The sequence below is a fragment of the Mustela nivalis genome, assembly GCF_964662115.1.
Source record: "Mustela nivalis genome assembly, chromosome: 3".
Lineage (NCBI taxonomy): Eukaryota > Metazoa > Chordata > Mammalia > Carnivora > Mustelidae > Mustela > Mustela nivalis.
The window spans coordinates 152,522,371-152,547,907 of record NC_139022.1 but is presented as its reverse complement, the minus strand read 5'-3'; the positions used below and the strand labels follow the sequence as shown (position 1 = coordinate 152,547,907).

At 41.6% G+C, this 25,537-nt stretch overlaps 1 protein-coding gene across 3 annotated transcripts; it reads right to left on the bottom strand.

The window, feature by feature from the left end:
* Positions 1–1,142: 1,142 nt before the first annotated feature.
* UGT3A2 (UDP glycosyltransferase family 3 member A2) lies at positions 1,143–24,664 on the bottom strand. 3 transcript variants are annotated; one of them, XM_082724334.1, is made up of 7 exons: positions 24,604–24,664; positions 21,918–22,019; positions 13,604–13,718; positions 9,973–10,504; positions 7,507–7,735; positions 5,769–5,988; positions 1,143–3,790 (listed from the first exon to the last, which is right to left on the bottom strand). In XM_082724334.1, exons 1-7 carry the CDS (start codon positions 24,620–24,622, stop codon positions 3,514–3,516), a joined length of 1,494 nt encoding a protein of 497 aa, XP_082580460.1. In that variant the 5' UTR covers positions 24,623–24,664; the 3' UTR covers positions 1,143–3,513. The 3 variants fall into 3 exon arrangements, with proteins under 3 accessions (XP_082580460.1, XP_082580461.1, XP_082580462.1); XM_082724335.1 differs by lacking the exon at positions 24,604–24,664 and adding an exon at positions 24,051–24,328; XM_082724336.1 differs by lacking the exon at positions 24,604–24,664 and adding an exon at positions 24,078–24,328.
* Positions 24,665–25,537: the final 873 nt, after the last annotated feature.

The following is a 25,537-nucleotide window of genomic DNA, read 5'->3' as shown; positions in this document are numbered from 1 at the left end:
GGCTCTCTGCTCAGCAGGGGGCCTGCTTCCCTCTCTCTCTCTTTCTGCTTGCCTCTCTCTCCATACTTGTGATCTCTCTCTGTCAAATAAATAAATAAAATCTTAAAAAAAAAAAAAAAAAAAAAAGCTTTTAATAACATATTGCCAGTTTATACAGCTGCCCCCAGAAGCTCCCATCCTTGGACTCCAAGAGCCTGAAACTGACCTCACCTTCCACTTTCTACTGGCTTCTACTGCACACCCCCAGACTTTGAGGGTGTGCACCTGAAAGTCCTGGCTGGTGACCTGGAATAGGTGGCTCCGGCTCAAGGTCTCCAGGTCAACACTGGAACTAAATTCTGGCCCCAGCTATGCACAGTACAAAATGGGAATCACCTCCAGAGCAGACAGAAAGAGAGGAAAGGAAACTTGCTGTTTTCTCCAGAACTGACTTCCCCAGCACAGCAGTGGGACCCCTCTTCTCCCTCCTCTAGCCTGAGACACAGTCCTTTCTGAAAAACCACATAGTGTTTTGTGCTTGAGCCTTGGCCCAGGTGCCTGGGATGCAGCTGTCTCTGGTTCTCCTGCCAAGCATTCACCCAATTTGGGTACAGTCAGAATTTTCACAGCCTCTGAGAGCAGGAGTCCAGGTAGAACAAAGTCAGCTAGCCGTAGCGTCCTCTACCTGGCCATGTTCACTCCTGTATCAGCTGTGGAGCCAAGCCCTATGCCCAGAGCCCTGCTGCCTGAGCCTGGCACAGCGACCAGTGCACCCATGGGACAGGTGTGCTGCTGGCAGCCAAGGAAACGCACAAGCCAGCAGATTGCGAAGAGGTGAGGGGTGGATCCCACCTGTCTGTCCTTCACTGGCTACTGCCCTTTGCTCCTCCTCCCAGGGTGCTTGCTCTACTGGCTACTCTGTCCTCACCCTCCCTAACCTGGGGCAGTGGAAAGGAGGGGTAAGTGAGCTCTCTTTAACCGCTCTCTGTCCTTGATCACCACACTCTCCACAGAGAAGATTCTCTGAACCAGGAATGTAGGGACCTTGGGAAGTTGCTTCCAAGGTCGTTCCGCCTCCAGATGACTCAGACCCATCTCTATTTTAGGGATCATTTTCCAAATTTCCCACTCCTCATGGACTGTACACTGCCATCCCCATGCCCCATTTCCCAGGCAACTGCTTACAATCTCTTATATTCTAATCTCAAGATCCCAGAAGCTGATTCCCATTGGAAAATGCCTACTCTTACTGCTCAGAGTTTCTTTGGAAAGTAACTTACTGGTGTCTTAGTAAGTAAGTACTTAGTAAGTAAATACTTAGAAAGTAACTTAGTGTCCCCTAAGTGTTAAGCTCCACGGGAAGGCCAGAACTTGACTGAAGCACTGAACCTCTAAAGGTCAGTCTATAATTCTGAATGGGCATGACAATATAAGAGAGGGCAGTGGGCCCCCAAAAGTTCTCTTCAAATTATTCATTAGAAAGATTTTTAAACTCTCTCAATATTATTCCATTATTTCCCTTCAAGTTCTTTCCATGTTTTTGCTATGGAGTCTTTGAGAACATGTGGTCCCATGCCTACACATTCACAGTTATGGGTTCAGGTATTCTATCTTCCCAGGGGGGAAAAAAAATAATCTGCATTAGGAAGGCACCACTTAATATGAATCTAATCATATTACTTTATCTGTAAATCTTATTCTAATCCCTCCAATTGTCCGATTAATATCCTCTGTTGTGCTATGAATTTGCTGGTGCAGGAGCCACTCCAGGATCACACATTGCATTGAGCTATCACACCAATTTGTCTCCTTAAGTGAGATTGGTTCTCTTTGTCTTTCATGTCATTGATATGACTCTTTATTTTGTATGATGGATCCCAAATTGCATTTGCCTTCTCATTATACTTCAGGTTACTAGGGAGTTCGGTGGGAATACTATACATGTGGTGTTGATTCCACCTCATCTGATATCAGATGGTCCTGTTATTAGAAATGATAACTCTATCCCTTGTTTAAGGTGGTGTTTATTTAATCTTGGTGTTCACCCAGATTCTCCACTGTAAAGTTCCTTTTTTTTAAAAACCCTATAATTAGGAAATAAGATGTGAGAAGACATTTTGAAATTGAAATTCCATTCCTCATCAAATTTCCCTCCTTTTATTATCTTTTATATTTCTTATCTGATTCAAGTATTACTGTCATAGTGGCAAATCAGTGATTTTTTTTAAATCAGCAGAATCCTGGGAACTGCAGTAGTACTGAACCTGAGGCCCCAAGACCTCACACAGAGGTCCAGGTTCTGCACTTGAGGTCTCCATGACTACATTTTTCAGAGTGTTAATCTTGAGAAGGGAAATGTGGGAAGTGAAAACCACAGCATGAACTATGGCCTAAAGGCAGCCTCCAAATCTGACCAGCAAAGCAGGGGCTTTTCACAGGAGAGACACGGGACAGAGACCAGGATTCCTGAGCTTGGAGGTGAGGTGAAAAGGAGATGCAAGAGAAAAGGCCAAAATGGAAAAACTGGCCGATATCTTATATCATATCATGAAAAGTGAAAAAGGTAGAAAGAAGGAGAGAGACTGAAAAGTTTCTGAGACAGAAAGTATATGAACCAGACTAAGGCCATCTTGAGAAATTCCACCACAATAACTGCTCTGTGGCCTAAAACCTTCTTGAGTACAGCCCCTTCCTCCATTCTTTTCTTTTGTTTAACACACCCTTAAGTACACCCTCCAGGCAAAGCTTCCTTGATCTGCTCAGGATATGACTCCTCCTGGTAGCTCCCAGCAAGTACTGCCCAGTCTTCAGAGCCATAAAAGCAGGCCTAACTGGAGATGGTGTTGTGGAGACCTACTCATCCTGTGGCAGCCCAAGACAGGCTTCTGTTCATATAATAATTGTTCCTAATAAACCATTTCTTATCAAGCTGGACCTGTTTGCCTTTTACTTCAGTGCCATGGCTTCTTTGGCCTTTGAAGTTAGTTTTGCATATATCTCCTTTTCAGGGAACAAGAGGATGACTAGGCAGGGCATTGTGTCTAGGAGCAGGGAGTAAAGACGAAGCTGGGGACTGTCTGCCAACAGTTTGAGTCTCAGTGAGGAGTCCACTGATGAGGAGTAAATTAAGAAGCCTGAGACTCAGACACAGAAGGTAGAACAGGGATTTGTAAAGGTCAGGGTGGGGGCATAGGGTAGTATTGGGAGTTATTATTTAATCAGTGCAATTTCAGTTTGGGAAGATGAAAAGTTCAGAGATGGATAGTAGTACTGTTTAAACCACAATATGAATGTACTTAATGCCACTAAACTCTATACCAAATGGCTAAAATGGTCAATTTCATGTGATGCATATTTTACCACAATTTTTTTGAAAGACCCTCAAGAGTGCTTCACAAGAATTTCTAAAAAGAGGCAGAAAATAGTGTGCCACCTTAAAGTGCCAGTATGGAGAAGACACCAGGGGTGCCCTGTGCTGGGGAAAGCCTCCTATAACCAGTGGCTCTCCAAACACCCATCAAGGCAGCACCTCCATCAAGCCTTCTTCAGCTTCCTGGCCCCACACAACCACCTAACCACCATGCCCAACAGCTTCCCACAGAGCCACAGGGTGCCCAGGGTGACCACCAGCAGGAACAAGAAGACGTCCAGCAAGTACTGCTCATGCCACGGCTGCTGCAGGCCATGGGCCTTGAGGTGCGCGGCACCCCCTGTCTGGAGGATGTGGTCTATCCACCCCACCAGCCTCTGGGCGGGGGTCAGGGGGTGGGAGCGCCTGATGATGCTGGCGGCCACAGCTGCTGACTTGTACCTGTTGGCAGAGACAGAGGTTGGGCGTTACTCATGTGGTCTCAAAACTCTTAGAGACCTTCTCTCTCTCTCTCTCTCTCTCTCTCTCTCTCTCTCTTTCACACACACACACACACACACACACACACACACACACACACACACACATTTTCATCCATATGCACAAAAGACTCAGTTTCAAGGAAAGGTTGTTGGCCTGGTCTTGCCACAGTCTAGCTGGGTCCCATGGAAAAGTTCAGATTGAACCCTCCATACGAAGGTCCATGCTTTGTGCTAAAAGTGCTAAACTATAAAAATTGACTTAGTCTATAAGGGCTAGTTCTACCCAAGAAGGCTTATCACATACTATAGAAAATTATATGTATAAGCAGCTATGTTATGCTGGTATCTGGGCTAGATGTCAAACAGGACTGTGGGGACTGGGGCCCAGGACGAGTCTATACTTTCCTACCTCTTCAGAGGTAGGAAATATTGGCCAGATATGGCTCCATGGACTACCTTCTACACTTTTGCTCAGCACCCCACACTTAGGTCCTATGCTTGCTTTAATTCTCTGCTGCCATTGTCTTAAACTTTATAACGATTGGCCCTACATTTCCATTTTACTTTGAGCCCCACAAATTATATACCCAGCCCTGATGCATAATATGTAGGGACCATCCCAGCCTAAATGATTCCATCATAGGGCCAGCAAATGATGGGCATTTCGGGTCTAGGTCTTTGAATAGCCAATGAAATTCACAAGCTCATTCTTCAGAAAGCAAACATTTGCTATTCATGAGATACCAAACATAATGAAATGTCTGAAGTTATCAGACCCCAGAGTTTACAGTTTTTCTAGGATTAAGAATCATATGCTGGGGTGCCTGGGTGGCTCAGTGGTTTGGGCCGCTGCCTTCGGCTCGGGTCATGATCTCAGGGTCCTGGGATCGAGCCCCGCATCGGGCTTCCTGTTCCGCAGGAAGCCTGCTTCCCTCTCTCTCTCTCTCTCTCTCTGCCTGCCTCTCTGCCTACTTGTGATCTATGTCTTTCAAATAAATAAATAAAATCTTTAAAAAATAAAAAAAGAATCATATGCTATGTGGTGACTTTTAGTCATCTAACAAGAACACCTTTGGGTCTCCTTTGTGCAAGGTAAAATAAGTCTTGAGGTCTGCAACAGTTTATGCCCTTGAAACTTTAAGTTTTTCAGTTCTTCTTATCTTTGAGGTAGAAAGAATAAATTTTTCTCTTTATATGAGATCTTTGTATTAGGTGGAAATTTACCCAAGAGAACGTAGGCACTTTTATTGACTAACTTAATGGAAATTCATCCAAACTTACTTCAGCAGGCCCTGTGCTAGGCCCTGGAAACACGAGGGAAAACAAAGCTTCCTTTGCTATCCAGGGGAACTAACTCTCTACTTTCTAGTGTGAGGAACACACAATAAATTAAAGCAGAAAGAACTGGGTTAGTTACTGATCCTAAGAAGTGTTAAGAAGGAAAAATGAGTTTTGATTGAAAGGGGTGGGAGAGAGGAACACATTTAGGCATGTCAGACAAAGACCACCTGCCTCTCTGAGGAGAGGATATTGGAGGTAAGTCTGACTGTCATAAAGGAGCCAGCACTGTAAAGAGAAGGGAAGGGTGTTCTAGCAAACAGCACTGATAAAGGGCCTGAGGCAGGAAACACTGTGACATATTGGGGGACAGAAAGGCAACCTCTGACTCATTTGGAATTCCACTATAAGCACCCCCAATACATAAGACCTCTCAGAAACCCTGTGTATGTAGGTCACAGAGTCTTCACAACACTTGTTCTCAACATCTAAATTGCTGAGTCTTGTTCTCAGAGGAAACACATCATTTGTAAACATCAGCACATATTTTTCTGTGTCTTGGATGTTTTATCTTTTATTGCAAAAAGTGTCAAACATTGCCCTTTGTGTTTGATATCTTCATTCAGTCTAAGTGACCATAAGCTTCAAGAGCTCCATACCTCTTGTCTTCTATGACTTGCTTCATCTTCAGAGCCAATGTCTCTGCCTTGATCTGCTTCAGCTGGATAGAGACACCAAACTTTTTGGCTTCGACATGGTTCAGGTTTTCAGGCTGGTCTCCAAAAAGAGGAATCCCCACCACAGGCACACCATGTTGGATGGCCTCCATTATGCTATTCATCCCACCATGGGTGACAAAGAGACGGATGCGTGGATGAGCTGTTCCAATTAAGAAGTAGAGCAGAATATTTCAGATCGAAAATTTTCGGAGTGAAAAGTTTCAGAAAACCGTGGAAAGCAGAAAAGGCAGAAGAAAATACAAAGGGAATTTCAAAGTCTGTCGGAGTCATTATAAAGATATTTTGCTTGGACACATCCAAGGTGCATGTTATTAACATACAGGATTCCAAACCTTGCCTTTTTATGGAAATTCCTTGACCCAGCCAGAACCCAGCTAAGACTCAAACCCAGAGGACTCTCCAGACAATACTCCTAAGCAAGGTGTATATGCCTCTCCATCCACCCATCCATCTTTCTCTCTATCATCCTAGTCATTCCCTTTGTTTCACTCATCTGTATTTTCTCATTGTGTCTCTCTGTCTCAGTGTCTCTCTCTTTCTCTTTGTCTTGAGCACTCTTCTCACCCGCCAACTTATTTCCCTCTTCTCTGAATTCCTGACCATTCATTAGCATCACAACTCGTGTGTCAATCATAAAAATTATACTATATGCATTTTCTCCTCAAACACATGATTAGCCTCTTGCAAGCAGAGACTAGACCCTACGCTTGAGTATTTCCATTTACAGCATTTCCACCCCACCCTATTTAAAGCTAACTAAGATTATTGTTGAAAATGAAGAGTTTGTCTCAGCCTGTGTCACTCAACTGGGATGTGTGTCAGAATCTCCTTATCTCTTTCTTGAAAGAAGCACCATATGCCCACTCCAGACTTAAAGAATTAAATTTGCAGAAGTAGAGTCAGGAATCTGTTCCTTAATTCCCCAGGTTATTCTGAGTCATTGTCTTAATCATGAGCCTTTGATTCAGTCAGTGGCTATGACAGTAAGGAGTCGGTAAAAAGCAGCACTGAGCACGAAGAAAACCTGTTGGTGGGGGTGAGGGCAAGGAGAGAACTCTCTGGTACCAGAGATGAAATGGACCAGATAACTGACTATGAGCTTGTTCATCTTGGCACTCAGGTATTTTGGCACATCCTAAAGACACTATTGACATCAAATGCTGTAAAGGTATGAATTGCTCCCTCCTTAATAGCTAAAAAAGGTGTGTTTGTGGGAGAAGTGAGTGTATATATACATGTAAGTGCACGTGGATGAACAGGCACTCTTAAAGCCACTAAATACAGTGGCGACATCCTTCCAGTATGTTTTCTTTAGAATCCATAGGTTGTTTTGGATTGTGTTTGGGTGACCAAGGTGATTTGATGTGGGCTGACATTTGGCCTCGAATAGAAAACAATGAAAGGGTGATGGCTGTTTGGGCACTGATCTCATTAGAAGTAGGGTCTGATGCCCCAAGAACTCCAGCTGGCTGCTCTGTTCCTTTCTTCTGCAGACTTAACTTTAGCTATTAGCAGCTCCTTCTGGTGCAAATGGGATTGCCCTACTAGAGTTCAGAGCCTGGTGAGTTCTAAAAATATGTAAATGAGAAGGGTCAGAGCCTGATGAGTTCTAAAAATACATAAATGAAAGGGTGAAGCAGACCTGAGCAGCCCTTACCCAGGAGATCATTCTGAGGAAGCCAGTTCACAATTTTCACATTTGATGACAATCTGATGTCTTTGGGCCAATGAGATGGCTTATATTTCCATATAACTCCTTGAGAGAGACGAGCAAAGGCACTGTTCATCTCCCTGAGAAGATCCACTTGAAAGTTGCTCACCATGGAGCCCAGGGCCACAAGGATAAAACCAGAATCTCCAAACTTGTTGATGAAATTCTCAAATTCCTGGAGAAAGGTAAGAAAGGAAAAGGAGTTGAACAAAGTTGTTCATGAAAGCCTAGACAGCCATGAAATGAAAGACAGATATTACCAAACTTTACCCTCTTGTCCTTCTCTGAGTTCATAGCCCCTGGGAGAGTGCCCTGTGCATGGTGCTTATGCCCATGGTGTTGGGGGGAATATCTTTCTTCTTTAAAATCTAGATGTTAGTGTCAGGGTCATCCTAGATCCTCTGTTCATCGTAGGTCAATGGAGAGACATGGTTACTTGGGAATTTTCCAAGGCCACCAGAAAATGGCAGGATAGGAAAAATACTGGTGGGGTGCTAGGGTCCAGCAGAGGGAGGTGCTACACTGGAGAAGTAAGGAGAAAGCCTCTAGTGTAAGAAGTGGAAGAAATGGAGAAAGACTCCTGACTACTCACACTCAATGTACCACGTGGAGTGCTTTGCTCTGATACATTGTGATATTCTTATTAACTGATCTTTGTAATTCATCTTCTACCTTAGTGGCTCACCCACATGACTGCAAATTATATCCACATAAGAAGACAAAAAATGGTAGTGCCCAGTACTAACTCTAGACTCATTTTTTTAAATAAGTAAAAATGGTAGTGCCCAGTCCTAACTCCAGCTTATTTTTTAAAATCCTCAGGCAATAGTTAAGAAAGGTTGAGATTTAATGTTGCAGTCTTGGCTTTAACCCCGTTTTAGTGAATCTTGCTTCAAGTATTTCTTCAGACCCTGACTCTGGACTGCTGGAGCCCTCCTCCCCCAGCTTCTAGACTCTCATCCCTAGATTTATTCTGTGCAGCCTAACACTGCCTGATTTACCACCTCAAAGGACCACTTTGACAAAAGCTTTGTTGTTGTTTTTTTTTTTTTAATTTAAAAAGCTACACAACACACTATATAAAAACTAGAAAATAAAGAGAAAAAAATTTTTTTAAAGTCTCTATTATCTCACAGCCATTACAACCCTTACTCCCATTATGTTCCTGCTTGACAATCCCCTCCCCCTACCCTCTAACCAAGGCGTACCCCAACTTCCTATCAAGTAAAATCTCCTGCAATCTGGTCTGGCTACATTTATGTAATTGAATCTTCTAGTCTAATCTAGCTAGAGTCACCAAAGGAGTCATGCCTGTCTTACTTTGACTTTGACACATTCAGCTATTTGTTCTTTCTAACTGAAATTCCTTTCCTCCCTAGCTCCATCCGTAAAAAATCCTGCCATCAACCTAAAGCCCATCTAGCCCATGGATCAATCTCCCTGCTTACTCATTTCAAGGTCAGTAGATAAAGGATAGACACTAGGGTGCCTGGAAGACCCAGCCAAATCAAGTCTTCCTAAGTCTGAAATAAATGGCAGTGGTAAAGTCACTTGCTCCACCTGAAACTCTGTCTCCTCCTGTATAAAAATGGAGATCATCATACTTCCTTCCAGGTGGTAAGATATTAAATAAGATAAATTCCTTAAAATGTCAACCAGTGCTGATAGGCAACAGGAAGCCAACTCAGCTGAGCTCCTCTCCATTTAAAAACTTCTATTTCAGTAGTTCTGACTTTAAGCCTTCGAACCAACCCAGCAGCTTTCACAATTCACAGTCCTCAAGACTGACCCCAGATCAATCAAATCAGAAGGCCTCGGTGGAATTAAGAACTAAGGCTCTGCAGGCTGGGGATGCTGGTGATGATGCCCACAAGTTCTTACTGTCAGTCCCACCACTCCCACCTCGGTTTCATACTGTTGTGTGTTTCATTGTGAGTAACTTGTCTTTTCAACAATTCTCGCATATAATGGATGCTTGCCACACAGTTACTACACATATGTTCATGTTCACGGGACATAAAAATATTAACTTACTAAAATGCTTATCCCAGGGCACCTGGCTGGCTCAGTGGAAAGAACTCTCAACCTTGGGTCTTGAGTTTGAACCCCATGCTGGGTTTAGAGTTTATTAGAAAGAAAACATTTTTTTTTTTTTAATTTAAATCTATCCCACCAGCACCAGAACTGGAGAGGACCCTGGGTATACTATGTAAGGAAGTCCTCAATCTCAGGGTTATACAAGTCCTAACAATCCAATTGCATGACTCTGAAAGTGATTCATCCTAAAAAGGTATGTCTTAGGTGCAGTTGCCTCACCCTACTCTGTCCCAGTTCCCACTGACAGGGGAGCCACCAATTCTGCAGTGCAGAGCTCTGCATGAAGTCCATACTGAGACCTCAGGTTTTACTTACCTGTGGTACTGCTTTAACAGGTCTCGCCATTAAACCACCAACATACACAGTGTTGGGAAGCAGGGGCCGAGCAAATTCAAGGGCAAAATCAGAGTTAACAAACCATAGCTCTGCTTTCTTTAGAAGATGACATAAAACTGGCCTAGAGCCTTCTGGGAAATGTTCCTTGATGGTGTTGTCATATGTAGACTGGATTTGCCATTGTCTTATGGAAAAATCAAAGAACATCAGAAAATTCTTCACTCGACCCCAGAAGTCCATGTGGTCACTTAGGAAGGAATGGAATACTGGAACATAAGACAGGGGGTTTGGTAGCCCAATATCTATAGCACCAAACGAGGAAGAAAGAATGGACACAAATGGTTTTCCAAGCTTCTCAGCAACCAGGAAAGGACAGTAGTCAAAATTTTCAACTATCACTAGGTCAAAGTTCTCATTCTTTAAGGTGTCCATGATATCCTTTCTCCTTAGAAAATGACTGCACTGAAGCCCCAGTAGTTCCATAAAGCTTAAAAAATTTCCAAATGTGAATCTGTAAGAAAGAAGATAAATGATAAATATTCACTGGAGGTGTTAACTTCACAATACATAAAGGAGTCTTGGGCTAGAAAGAAAATACCCGGTGAGAAAGACCACATCAAGCAGTAGCGTACCTGTCCTACCACTGTCCATAAATACCCTCACAGTCACTCTGAGCACACATTCTGCTCTGGAAAGTGTTCCCTTTCTCCCCTCCTCTTCCCTCTCTCATCCAAATCCCAATGCCACATTATTCAAAAAACTATAACTTTGAGTTATATGCCACATTATTCAAAAAACTATAACTTTGAGTTCTTAATTCTTGAAATCCATGGACACAACTGAACTATGTTAACTGAAAACAAATTGTCACTGTTGGACCTTCTGCTCTGGGAACCTTCTCTGACCATAGCAAATCTCACAGAACTCTTTCTACTTGATAAATTCTGTAATGTTCTCATTACTTTTCTTTTACATACTGACTTTTTATGAGTGATTTTCTTGTTTACTCAACCAAACTGTGGAAGTCCCTAGATGACACAGTTCCATAAATATTGGTCATATAGGCTATTTTTAAAAATCACTGTGTATTCTAGGACACATGATATTATGAGCACTGAGTGTTATATGCAACTGATAAGTTACAGAATACTACAAAAAAAATCTACTGAAAAAAATCTACTGAAAAAAAAATCACTGTGAATTCTGAATGTGATAGATAACGTCACTCAAGGGATTATTTTATCACATTAGAACTCAAATCTCAGCTAAAATGGGAATTCCACATTTCAATGCCCACGAGTTAAGCAATTAAAGAAAAGAAAATAGAGAAGAAAGGAAAGCAAAGCAAGGCCTGGTTAATAATAAACATATTACTAGCTTTTCTTTTTTATATATTTTATTTATTTATTTGACAGAAAGAGAGGGAGAGACACAAGTAGGCAGAGTAGCAGAGGGAGAGGGAGAAGCAGGCTCCCTACTGAGCAGGGAACCCGATGTGGGGCTCAATCCCAGGACCCTGGGATCATGACCTGAGCTGAAAGCTGTTGCTTAACCAACTGAGCCATCCAGGCACCCCTAGCTTTTCTACTACAGTAGATTGACATGTCCAGAGAAGATAATAGAAGATAAAGATAATAGAAGATAAAGAATACTAACATGTAATTAAGACTTGGTGCATGGGACTATTCCAGGGACCTATCTCCTTACAATACTTTCCCATCACTGCCTGTATAGAATGTGACTCTGTTCCCTTCCTGTTTGTACACCTATGGGGAAATAGATAAGAATGTCCACCTGCACTTTAAGGTATCAAAGGTAACAAGTGCAAGAACTCAATACATCATTGGCCTGCCGGCTACATGGAGGACCAAGAGAATCAATACCCTGGCACCCTGTAATTGTTCACTACTGTACCATTGCACCCCAGATAAAGAAGGACCAGAAATGAAGAACTTATTAACAATATACAGATCTCTGCCTGGTATTTAGGAACAACTTCAAGTCATACAATGGATGTGATTGGCAGAAGTCACCCTTGGCTGTGTATTTTTGAAGATTTCATATAACAAAAGAGTGTGATTGTCAGATATTTTAGATAATTTCAGGAGTGCTATAAAAATTCCTAGAATATACCTCATTAATCATATTTAAAATTGAGCTAACAAATAAAAAAATTGTTTAAGAATACATGGTTACCTATGCCTATCTCCAAAACTATTACATTAAGGGAAAAGAGACAAAGTATGTATTTAAAATATGTAACTAACCATGCAAGATAATACAGACTAAGTATCAAATGAATAGGTTACATCAGACTTGACAGGGGGGACTGTGGTTTCCCAATTTGAGTAAGGAAAAAGACTTTCTGAAAACAGGCAAATGTAAGCAAACCTTGACTAGTAAGTAAAAGTTTGAAGGTAAAAAGAAGGCGGGTGCCTGCATAGCACAATTGGTAAAGCATCTGACTCTTGATTTCAATTCAAGTCATGATATCAGGGTTATGAGATCCAGCCCTTCATCAGGCTCAGCAGGGAGTCTGCTTGAGATTCCCTCCCTCTCTCTCTCTCTCTCTGCCTCTCATTCCACCCCTTCCTTCACTCTTGCTCTCTCTCTCTCTCTGGGTTGCCCCAGCACATAAATCTTTTTTTTTTTTTTTTGCTTAAGTATTTTTTTTATTTTTTATTTTATTTTTTTTTTAAAGATTTTATTTATTTGACAGACAGAGATCACAAGTAGGCAGAGAGGCAGGCAGATAGAGAGTGAGAGAAGGAAGCAGGCTCCCTGCTGAGCAGAGAGCCCGATGTGGGACTCGATCCCAGGACCCTGAGATCATGACCTGAGCCGAAGGCAGTGGCTTAACCCACTGAGCCACCCAGGCGCCCTTAAGTATTTTTTTTTAAGATTTTATTTATCTATTTAACAGACAGAGATCACAGGTAGGCAGAGAGGCAGGCAGAGAGAGAGACAGGAGGAAGCAGGCTCTCCATGGAGCAGAGAGCCCGATGCAGGACTCAATCTCAGGACCCTGGGATCATGACCTGAGCCAAAGGCAGAGGCTTTAACCCACTGAGCCATCCAGGCGCCCCATTGTTTAAGTATTTTAAATGACCAAAAATTTAAAAAATAAAATAAAAGAGCTTTACATGGCCAGATGTTCAATTACTACAAAATCAATGTTCATAAGTCTTCCCCCCATTAATAGAATATATGTGAAGAAAAGAAGGAAAATAAATGGAAGAAGGTCACTTTCATTTCCCTATCAACAGTGAGAGATTGAAGTACCTATACTTCTGTGTTGGGGAGGTTATAAATAAAGATGTAAGAGAAGTGTTGAAAGGATGTCCCAGAAGGAACAACCTCTACTTTCTACAAAAATCCATTCATGGAAGAGGGACGGTACAGAACAAAGAAGACTCTCCAGTGACTGAACTGGACGATTTGGTGTGAGTGCTTGTTTCCCCAACCATTCACTCATCATGAATTCCGTCATTTATCCACCCATCCACCCATCCCTTCCTTATGTCTTCAGTCCAAACATCCATCCATTCATCCATTCATTTGTATCACTAAAATAGTGACTCTTTGGTTCAAATAAAAAAATAAGACTTACCTGTCACCCAAAGCTTCTTCCATAAAAAAATCAAAATTTTCCTTTAATCCTTTGTTATAATCTTCGGGTGGAAACCAAGAAATAACTTGGTATGATTTTTCCTTCTCTTTAAAATCTAAAAAACACCCATGGGTTAAAAATGTTAAATATGTCACAAAACATGGATTAATATTAGCGTGAAAAGATCAATATTTGTTTGCTCAAATAATTTTTATTTATTTGAATGTTTGCCTTTTGAACTATTTTTAGGTGCTTTGGTTGCGTTCTCATTCATTCCGTCTTTTAAAAATGATAACATGTATTGAGAACCTTATACTAATTAAGGAGTGCTTCTCAATTTAAAGTTACGGAAGTTTCCTTTTTTTTTTTTTAAGATGTTTTTTTTTTTTTTTTTTTTTTAGATAGAGCACATCGAGAAAGGGAAAGAGCAGAGAGGGAGAGAGAGAGAGGGAGACAATCTCAAGCAGACTCTTCTGAGCATGGAGACCAATGAGGGGCTCCATCTCAGGACCCCGATATCATGACCTGAGCCTAAAACAAGAGGTCATATGCCTAAGTGACTGAGCCACCTAGGCATACTGGAAGCCTCCATTTCAAGTTTCCATAATGGGGCACTTGGGTGGCTCAGTTGGTTAAGCATCCGCCTTTGGCTCAGGTCATGAACTCAGGGTCCTGGAATGGAGTCCCACAACAGGATCTCTGCTCGGCAGGAAGACTGCTTTGCATTCTCCCTCCACTCCTCCCCTCTGCTTGTGCTTTCTCTCTCTTTCTCATTCATACTCTGTCTCAAATAAATAAATAAAATCTTTTTAAAAAGTTAAAAAAATAAAGCTTTCTTAAGATATAGCTATTTGTCTCATTTTATGGGTGAGAAAACAAAGGCAATTGAAGATACAAAGGTAATTATCTTCAGCAAATTAAGATAATTTGTCAAAATTGCACACATAGGAAGTGATAGAGTCTGGTTGATTCCAGAGCCTCTGCCCTTTCTGTTTTAGAAAAGCTCATTTTCATTATTTAGAGTGATAAATCCAAATAGTTTTTTGATTCAGTAGAAAGTAGGAAAAAGTACTGAGAAGCTTATATAAAATAATAGACCTCTGTACCTCTACTTACCAGCATGGCTTCTCCCACATATCCATGTGTAATGAAAAGTCTGAGTCCATTTCTGATGTATGACTGCTGACAGTTTTCAAACCCTATCTCCCACTCCCTCTTAGTGCTTCACCTGGGCAAACTATTAAGAAAGTCAGCATGCTCCTACCTTTGGCCCTAGTGGGAATTTCAAACCATGCAAGTGAAGGCCAGTGACAGGGAACCCTGAACACATCCCAACTCTCCACCCACAATAATAACTCATCCCTCCCTCCTCTGGAAAGCCATTTTTCAGATTTGCTTAGGAAAGCCTGTCCAACTCATCTTATATTAAAAAAAAAAAGCTTTATTATTTGAATAACAAAAATTCCACGCTCTCTTATACATGTATGCTTTCTTCAGTCATAACCTCCAATCAAATTGTGTGTAAACTGAAGATAGATTAATGCACAGCCTTACATATTAAAACTACCGAGCCCAATCTTAGTGAAATTACTGCTATCCAAGTACGTACTGGCAAATACTTTGCAATCATAGATTTGGCAACTATGTTCTTCTGTACCATGTCAACAGGCTCTCAATGTTAGTTCCTTCACTTTGGAAAGGACACAGTGCACATTTAACTAATTGTCCATGGGGTATTTCAACAGTCCTACCATTGGCCACGATTTTTTTTTAAGATTTTATTTATTTATTTTTGAAAGAGAGAGAGAGAGGGGAGAGGTCAGAGGGAGAAGCAGACTACCCGCTGAGCAGGGAGCCCGATGTGGGACTCGATCCCAGGACTCCAGGATCATGACCTGAGCCAAAGGCAGTGGCTTAACCAACTGAGCCACCCAGGTGCCCCATTGGCCATGATCTTTACTGGCAAGACCTTAACAACATCCGACTTTCACCAGGAGCCCAGGTAGGACGTTGTATTGAAAATAGCCTGCTCTAAGAAGATTCATTTGACATATTCATTCAGGACAGAGAAATATTCCCAAAAGAGCTCACACAAAGGAATGTGCCATTGACCAACACAAAGCTCAAGTGATAAGACCTGGTTTAAATTCCTGGGAATTATTTAATCAGTTAAGGCCTCTCTATCCATGACACTATCAAGAAACAACTATTGGGTCACCTGGGTGGCTCAGTCGGGTTAAGCATCTGACTTCAGCTCAGGTTGAGATCTCAGGACCCTGGGAATCCAGCTTCAAGTTGGGCTCCCCTTTGAGGAAGGAGTCTACTTCTTCATCTCCCTCTCCCTCTACCCCTCCCACTGCTTGTGTGTTATCTCTCTCTCTCTCTCAAATAAATGAAAAACAAAATCTTTATTTTAAAAAAAAGAAACACCTATTGACTCACAACATCATAATATCTCAACAAGTCCAACAACTTTTTGCAGTGTATTGGAGGCAATGTATTTCTGATTTATACATTTTCCTTTAACCCATTTATACTTATTTTTTAAATCATCCCACCTTGAATAAGGCCAAATAACAAAAAGTTCTAGAATCTATCCAAATTGCAATATAATAGGCACTGTCATTAGTGCCTCCCACATTTGCATTCATTATGAAGGCTTCAACAACCTCTTCCCGTACTTTCTGGAGTTCTCTAAACCACCTCTGATAGCAGTATTAAGTCTCCAATTGCTGCTGTAGTAAATTACTATAAACTTAGTTGCTTAAAACAGAACAAATCTATTATCTTACATTTCTGGAGATCATAAGTCTGAAATGGGTCTCACTAGGACAAAAACAAGTTGTGGGCAGGCCAGCATTCCTTTTGGAGGCTCTGAAAGATATTTCTTGCCTTTTCCTTCTTTTAGTGATTACCATCATCCCTTGGCTCATGGTCTTCTTTTAACTGGCATTGACATCATCTAGCATCTACTTTCCTTCCATTATCACATTTCCTTCTCTTATTCTCCTGCCAACTCTTTTTGTTAATCAGTTAATTAACATATAGTGTATTATTAGTTTAAGACACAGAGTTTAGTGATTCATCAGTTGCATATCACACCCAGTGCTCATGACATCAAGTGCCCTCCTTAATGCCCATCACCCAGTTACCTTACCCCCTCCACCTACCTCCTCAATCTCCTTTTTTGTATAAGGACTCTTGTAATTATATAGAGCTTAAATTAATAATCCAGGACAACCTTCCCATCTCAAAATCCTTATTTAATCACATCTACAAAGTCCTTTTGCCATGTTAGGTAGAATATTTATTGGTTCTAGAAATTACAGCATATCTTTGAATGGGGCCATTATCCTCTACCCATGTTCTGCTCCCCAGACCTCAAATACTCATGTTCATATCACATACAAAATACAATCCCTCCATCCCAACACTCCCACAAGTCTCAAACTATCACATCATCAACTCATAGTTCAAAATTTCATCTAAATATCATTGGCTCAAATGTTCCAAATTATATTATCCAAATAATTCAATCAAGTATGGGTGGGAGAGTCCAGATATGATCCATCTGTGGACCTATGAAAATTAGGAAACAAATTTATCTGGTTCCAGGAAACATTAAAATACCAGTTATAGATATTATCATTCAAAGTGGAAAAAAAAATGGAAGCAAGTTATGAATTTCTGGTCCTAAGAAATGTTGACATTCATCTGGGCAGACAATGTTAGGTTTCAAAAACTGGAAATAACCTGCCATGACTTGACGCTCAGCCCTGTAAGCTTGAAGTTCTACCCTTTATGTGCACTGCTTCACACTCAGACTTTTCATTTGTTCTTCATGAAAGGTCGCATGAGTTTACAACTAACTAGTTTATGAGCATGTTTCTTACTTTGGCAGAGTCCAATAGCCTTCTTTTATGTCACTCTTTCTCTGTCCTTTTAGTCCAGAGTGGAAGTATTTATCCTGTATAAGATTCTCAAGTACCTTATAGATCTTCTGGGTATGTCATGGGGATTCAGTGTGCTAGACAAGACTGCTACACAGATGTTTAAAAATGATTTCATCTCTACTTTTGGCTTCAGCCAACAAGGCTGAAGGGACTCATGATTCACATACCCAATATTTAAAGAGTTCTGTGAGACTGAATATTCTGAGCTATTCAGAGACAACAGCAAGAGGTAAACCAGCCACACCACTAGTTTTATCTTTCCTGGCAGCAAATACCCTAGTTTTAGAATCTTTTGCAATATGGATAGGCTGAGAATTTCCCAAATCATGAAGTCTTCATTTCTTCATGCTTAATGGTTCTTCCTTCAATTTATCTCTTTCCTCTCACATTTTACTATAAGAAGCAAGAAGTCCTTACTACCTATATTTTTACCAGAAGTGTGTTTATGATGATTTACATATTGTCTCAGACAATAAAGATTTTTCTCTACCATGTTCCTTACTTCCTTCTTAGTCCTCATTAGCAGAGTTCTTATATTTTTTATTAAGACACAAATGACATGTAACATTATATTAGCTTCAAGTGTAAAACACAAAGATTTGATGTTTTTATAAATTGCAACAGAGTTCTTAAGAACCACATTTCTAGCAATAGTCCCTTCAAGACAATCTAGACTTATTCCATCATGCTCCTTAATATTTTTCCAGCCCCTATCAATAACCCAATTATAAAGCTAGATATTGTTTGGAGCAATAGTTTATGTGAATATTAAAAATCTTTGCTTCTTCAATCTGATACCATTTCTTTATTAAAGTAGTAAGTAAATGAACAAGATGGGAAAGTGTATCCAAACAAGGAGTTAATAAATGTTACAATATACAGAAATGGGCATCAGGTCAGAAATAATAACTACATCATGTGTTTTCCCCATTTGCAGACATCTAGTCAGGCTCTATTTCTAAGGTAATGAATTAAAATGCTGTTTCAGGGCGCCTGGGTGGCTCAGTGGGTTAAGCCGCTGCCTTCGGCTCAGGTCATGATCTCAGAGTCCTGGGATCGAGTCCCGCATCCGGCTCTCTGCTGAGCAGAGAGCCTGCTTCCCTCTCTCTCTCCCTCTCTGCCTGCCTCTCCATCTACTTGTGATTTCTCTCTGTCAAATAAATAAATAAAATCTTTAAAAAAAAAAAAAATGCTGTTTCAAAGCCTCGGAAATCCCTGTGATTGGGGAGTATTGGAAGAAACTCTAGACTTTTGAGCCTGGAAACAAAGGATAAAACCGAAAAGATCCAAAAGAAGACACTCAAATAGCCAACAGACACATGAAAAAGTATTGAACATTACTCAATATCAGGGAAATACAAAGAGAATACAAAGAAAAACCACAATGATATACCACCTCACACCAGTTAGAATGGCTAAAATTAACAAGTCAGGAAACAACAGATGTTGGCAAGGATACAGAAGAAGGAGAACCCTCCTACACTGTTGGTGGGAATGCAAACTGGTGCAGCCACTCTGGAAAACAGTATGGAGGTTCCTCAAAAAGTTAAATTAGAGTTACCTATGACCCAGCAATTGCACTACTAGGTATTTATCCGAAGAATACAAACATAGTGATTCATAGGGGCACATGTACCCCAATGTTTATAGCAGCAATGTCCATAATAGCCAAAATATGGAAAGAGCCCATATGTCCATCAATAGATGAATGTATAAAGAAAACGTGGTATACACACACACACACACACACACACACACACACACATATATATACACAATGGAATATTACACAGCCATCAAAAATTTGAGATCTTGCCATCTACAAAGACGTGGGTGGAACTAGAGGGTATTATGCTAAGTGAAAAAGTCAGTTAGAGGAAGACAAATACTATATGAATTTACTCATATGAGGAATTTAAGAGACAAAACAGATGAACACAGGGGAAAGGAAGGAAAAATAAAATAAAATGAAAATAGAGAGGGAGGCAAACCATAAGAGATACTGAATTCCAGGAAACAAAATGAGGATTGCTGGAGGAAAAGTGGGAGGGGGAAGGAATAATTGGGGGTTGAGCATTAAGGAGGGCACTTGAAGTAATGAGCACTGGGTGTTATATGCAACTTATGAATCACTAAATTCTATCCCTGAAACTAATTATAAAAAAAAAAAAAAACAACTGATGGGAACCATGAACTACCCAAATTGTTTATAGATTTTTATGTATATATATTAAAGGGGTAGAAGATCTGTGGCTTTTATTATTTTCTCAAAATCCATGGAAACTACCAAAATTATTTTCAATCAATCTAAAATTTTAATACAACTTAATTTTATTAAGAATTTTAATTAAATTTAATTGCAATTTCAAAATTAATAATAACTACTTGAAAATTAATGCACTGCAGCTATTTAATCATGTCTGTGGTCAACACAGATTCAAAACGATATGTGTATAAATAATATTCAATGAAAAATGGGGAACCTAATCTGGAAGGTGATTAAAATGATTTTAAGCAGAGATTCAAATAAATATTTGTACACCAGTTTTCATAGCAGCATTATTCACAATATCCAAAAGGTGAAAACAACCTAAATGTCCATGGACAGATGACTGAGTTAACAAATGTGGTATATACTTACGATGAAACATCATTCAGTCTTTAAAAAGGAAAGAAATTGTAATCTACACTACAGTGTGGATAAGCCTTGAAGACATTATGCAATGTGAAATAAACTAGACACAAAAAGGCAAATATTGTATGTTTCTACTTAATGAGGTATCTCCAAATTATAAGAGAAATAAAGTAGAATAATGGTTACCAAGGGCTGTAGGCAAGGGAAAATTGGCAGTCACCATATAACCAGTACAGAGTTCCCATTTGTGATGATCAAGAGCCATGATGGTTACATAACAGCATGAATGTACTTAAAGTCACTAAACTGACAAAACAAATGTGTAAGAGATCAATTTTATGCTGTGTATATTTTACCACAATAAAAATCGTAAAAGAAATTTTCACAGAAAAAATTATTTTAATAAAATCTGAACAATAACAAAGCCTGATTACCTTCAAAGTTTTATAGTTTTTCAGAATTTTATTCCTCAAAAATGCTGCTTAAAATTGCATCTTTTTTAATACCAAAGGCTAAGATAACTTCAGATTGAGCAATCCAGAGCTTAAAGTCCTAAATCCTCCCAAAACTATTATTAACCTGCCACATCATCTTGTGCAAACCATTTCAGTACTCTGAGCTGTTTTCTTGTCTGTCAACAGAAAAGAGCTGATAAGGTTTATTTGCTCGTGTCAGCTGAAATTCACTGGATTTGATGATTCAGTTAAGAATGTCCAACATCATTATACACAAACTGTTGGTCAGGCATTGATTTTTCTAGAGAATAAACTCATCTCAGGGACGCCTGGGTGGCTCAGTTGGTTAAGCCGCTGCCTTTGGCTCAGGTCATGATCCCAGAGTCCTAGGATTTTGTCCCACATCAGGCTCCTTGCTCTGTAGGGAGCCTGTTTCTCTCTCCACCTCTGCCTGCCACTCTGCCTGCTTGTGCATGTGCTCTCTCTCGCTCTCGCTCTCTCTGACAAATAAATAAATAAAATGTTTTAAAATCATCTCAGTGATAGATTCTGATCTTAGCTAGATAAATAATAGACTTCCTAAGAAAGATTTCTTTCTTAGATTTCAGATATCAAAAAAGGAGAAAGTAACCTATGATATATAAAAAAAAGTAATCTGTGATATAAGAAAAGAAAATGGTATATTTGGCTGAACACTTCTGTTCACATGTTTTCAAGCTGCTATGAAGTACTGATGAAGTCCCAGAACCTAAGTCAGGTTCTTCTTTGTTGTAATCTGAAGGACATTTGCAAACCAAGGAAGACTCCTGCCTTGCAGGATTGTGATCTCAGCAAGTTAACTATTTATCATTTTATGGCAGTCAAGGGTGCCTGAGGAATGCTACACCTATGGAGGGGAGCGGATGAAGGGGGGGGTGCAAGGCGTCAGCTCTTGCTTTGTCCTCAGCCAGCCTCCTGCTCCCTCATCAGTACCATGTACCAAAATAATCTGTAATATATGGAGGGTTGCTGGGGATGAAGTGGAAGGCAAGGTAAGGGAGGAAAATATGGGACTACAGAGTGTGGAGTGGCACACTTGGCAGACAGAGCCAAGAAATGTTCCAACACCTTACATTAACACACACACACACACACACACACACACACACACACACTTTTCATTCTTTCACTCCAATTAGATTTTGAAATCAGTTTTCTAAGCAAAAGACATTGTTGCTTCACTTTACCCTTTGCATAGGTAGAAGAAATAAAGAATTAGTGAGAAAAGATACCTGATATAAATGAATTTCCTCTCTGGTGAAGCATGGTGACATTATGACCATGATCTTGAAGAATCTGAGACACCCGGTCCAGCAGCAGATGATGGCTTCCACCTAGGAACAATGTACAACTTCACTTCTGTAATGATGATAATAGAGCCCCTGAAGCTGATACGCGGAGAGATCCAGGAGATGAGAATTAGCAAGCAGAAAGCTGACGGTGAGGAGAGGAAGATGAGCTTCATCAATCGGTCTGTCCATCTCCATTTGGATAAGCCCCAGCCACTCACTCAGAGCCCATGGCCCCAAATCTTGACTTTGGCAAACCTCCATCACGTCCTCTTTGTGACTCTGATCACAAAAGTGACCAAACATCAGTGTGATGGGCTTCTCTGCTTATGCCTTAAGGAATTCCTGATCTTAAAGATGTGCTAAGTTTAGCCAGACCTCGTGGAGACAGTGTAACCTAAAGAAATAACTGTAACTGGAAGAGATTATGCTGAGTGAAATAAGTGAAGCAGAGAGAGTCAATTATCATATGGCTTCACTTATTTGTGGAGCATAACAAATAGCATGGAGGACATGGGGAGTTAGAGAGGAGAAGGTAGTTGGGGGAAATTGGAAGGGGAGGTGAACCATGAGAGACTATGGACTCTGAAAAACAATCTGAGGGTTTTGAAGGGGCAGAGGGTGGGAGGTTGGGGGAACCAGGTGGTGGGTATTAGAGAGGGCACGGATTGCATGGAGCACTGGGTGTGGTGCAAAAATAATGAATACTGTTATGCTGAAAATAAATAAAAAATAAATTTAAAAAAAAAGAACTGTACTGGTGGGAAGAGTGGCACAGTGCTCTCTATGAGCGTGAAGGGTTCCCGATGGATGATCAATCAGAGTTCGTTCTGGAGTCCTACTCTTGGAAATTTAAGCTAGTGTAGGAGCCAGAAATATGGAAACTTGAATATCAGTCCAAGAAAGAGCCACTGGAGCAGAAGGAAGCTGAGCCACGACTTAGAACCAAGAAATTCAAATATACATATACTTGGCAGGGTATTTCTCAGTTAGGGTCTGCATCTTGCTGAACATCAAATTAAGGCATTCAGAACAATGCCTTAATTTGTGCACCCTTGGGGTGGAACTACAGGATCCTGTATGCATGAGAAGACATCACCCATCCTAGGAAAATCCTGGGATCCTAAGGAAACAGAAGCATGATCATCTGGGGAGGTACAGGTTCTATTTCACTAAATCTTATCCAAAACCATATGCTCAGGAAATCCCTTGGGGGGTGGGGGTTGGGGAGAGGGCTAAATGAGATTACTTATGGTACCTTCCAGCTCACGATTCCCAGTGTGATCTACACACAGTAAGTGACCTCAAAGAGCCCACTGTGGGTGGAAATACAATCTTGGGAAAGCTGCATCTTATGATGATCCTTTCATTCTGATCCTTTTCCCTTTATCCCTTTTCCTTTTCATTTTCTATTCCCTTCGGTGGAAAAGTAAAGGAAATAAAACTGAGGCCACGAAATGCAGAATTAACAGTTCCCCGAATCCTTCAAATATTTCCAGTCGCACGGGTGACAGGAGCCGGCGTAGGCAAGACCGGAATTTCCCGGACCCAGTCTCCAGCCCTGGCCAGTGCTCCGGGTTTCCTCTGGATAAGAGCACTCCATCCTCACCCCCAGGTGTCACTGAAATACTTTCCCTGCTCTACCTTGGCTCCCATGCAGTGTCAGAAAACTAGTGCTTCGGCCCCCCACCCCCCACACACATAAGCTCTTTTCCCTGGTCTCCAAGAGCTTGCAAACGCTCCCACAGCCTCTACTGGAAATTGCTGCGCACCACCCAGAAGTTTAGGGTGAGCCTCTGAATTTGCAGCTCACTCCCCGGAGGGAGGAGGCAGCCCGGGGTCTCCAGCACTGGGAAGGATCCCAAACCTTGTGGACCCATTCCGCGCCTAGGAGAGCAAATCTGAGCAGGCAGAGGGAGGAAAAGGTATTCTATTTTCTCAAGAGGTTTCTTCACCTCTCATTCCCCCACACCCCCATCCTGCCTCTCCCCACCCCCTAGCCTGGGACCCAAGCCCAGGAGTGCTCCCCTGACCCAGAGCTGTCTGACAGCCTTCCCGCGGATGTTGGAACTGTGCCTATCTGGTTCTTCCGCAAGCACTCACCCACCAAAGACAGAGTTAGAATTTTGGCGGCCTCTGAGAGCAGGAACCCAGGCAGAAGGAAGCCAGCTAGCAGAAGCGCCCGCTGCCCCGCCATGCTTGCTTGGGTTTGAGCTGGGAAGCCCAGCCCAGCGCGCAGAACCCTGCGTCCCGCGCCCGGCAGAGCGCAGCGACCTGTGCGCCCTGGGGACGCCCTCCGCTTGCAGCCAAGAGTGGACCCCGCCTGTGTTGTCTTTTGTTTGCGGTTTCTTGCCCTTCTGCTACACCTCCCAAGGTAACCTGCTCCACTGGCTAATTTGTCCTCACCCTCCCTAACCCCGAACTTCGGGAAGGAGGGGGTTACTGAACTCTCCTTAACCCCTCTCTGTCCCTGTCCTGACCGCACTCTCCGCAGAGAAGGTGCTCTGAGCCAGGAAGGCAGGGAGCTTAGGAAGTTGCTTCCAAGATAGTTCCACCTGCAGGTGACCCACGCCCATTCCCGTTTTAGGGACCCCTCCATGAATTTCCCCACCTCCTGTTGATCTCATACCGTCATCCGCATGCTCCATTTCCCTAGGTATTTGCTTAAAATCTCTGAGACACTACTGCGGGGAAGGAATGTCTACACCCTGGGAGTAGCTTGTTTCTAGAGCTAGGTATTTGCTTAAAATCTCTGAGACACTACTCCGGGGAAGGAATGTCTACACCCTGGGAGTAGCTTGTGTCTATTCTCTAGAAGCAAACCCGCAAGAGAAGTAGACCCACCCTTCCTGGATTGTGTTCCGAAGACCTCTGAGGGAGGTCATTTATTCATGAAGAGATGCTGGAGTCCTAACTCCAGAAGTCCAAGTGTTTGCGGAGGTTTGAACTTCTAAAGCCGAGACCAGAATTCTGAATGAGAATCATAAACTAGGACTGGGAATCTTTCCACTGTCTCCTCAGGCACAAACGGAGGACATCTTGTAATTCTGCCTCTTTGTCATGTCGGCCCTGACGGAGGCATCTTTGCACGCTCTATCCTCCAAGCAAGACTGCTACTGTAAACGTTTTCAGTTCAGCTTTCCTTACAGCCTGTTACAGGTAAGAGAATTCTGGGGCAATGAGGACAGAGTCACTTTTCCAGGAGGAGGGGGAGGATAATTCTGTGAAAACTTTTACTTTCCTGATCAAGAGCTATATTTCTTTGAATGCTTATATAGCTTTCAGAGCTTTGACAAGAGTTTACAGGAAAGGCAAATAGAAAACAAAGGGTTATGTAAAGTAACCATTTTAGGGGTGATTCCAAGTGGTAGAAGCAGGAGTGAGGGAAACAGGCTGAGAAGATACTGGACATGGAGGTTGGAATGGTTCAGGTCCATTGCCTCAAAGAGGGGCGTGACAAGGAAAGCGTCCTCAAGGCTTAAAATATGAAGGTCATTGGTCCAAATTACCCTGGGACAGAATCACAGAACAGCCCATGCTGACTGGCAAATGAAGAAGTCCAT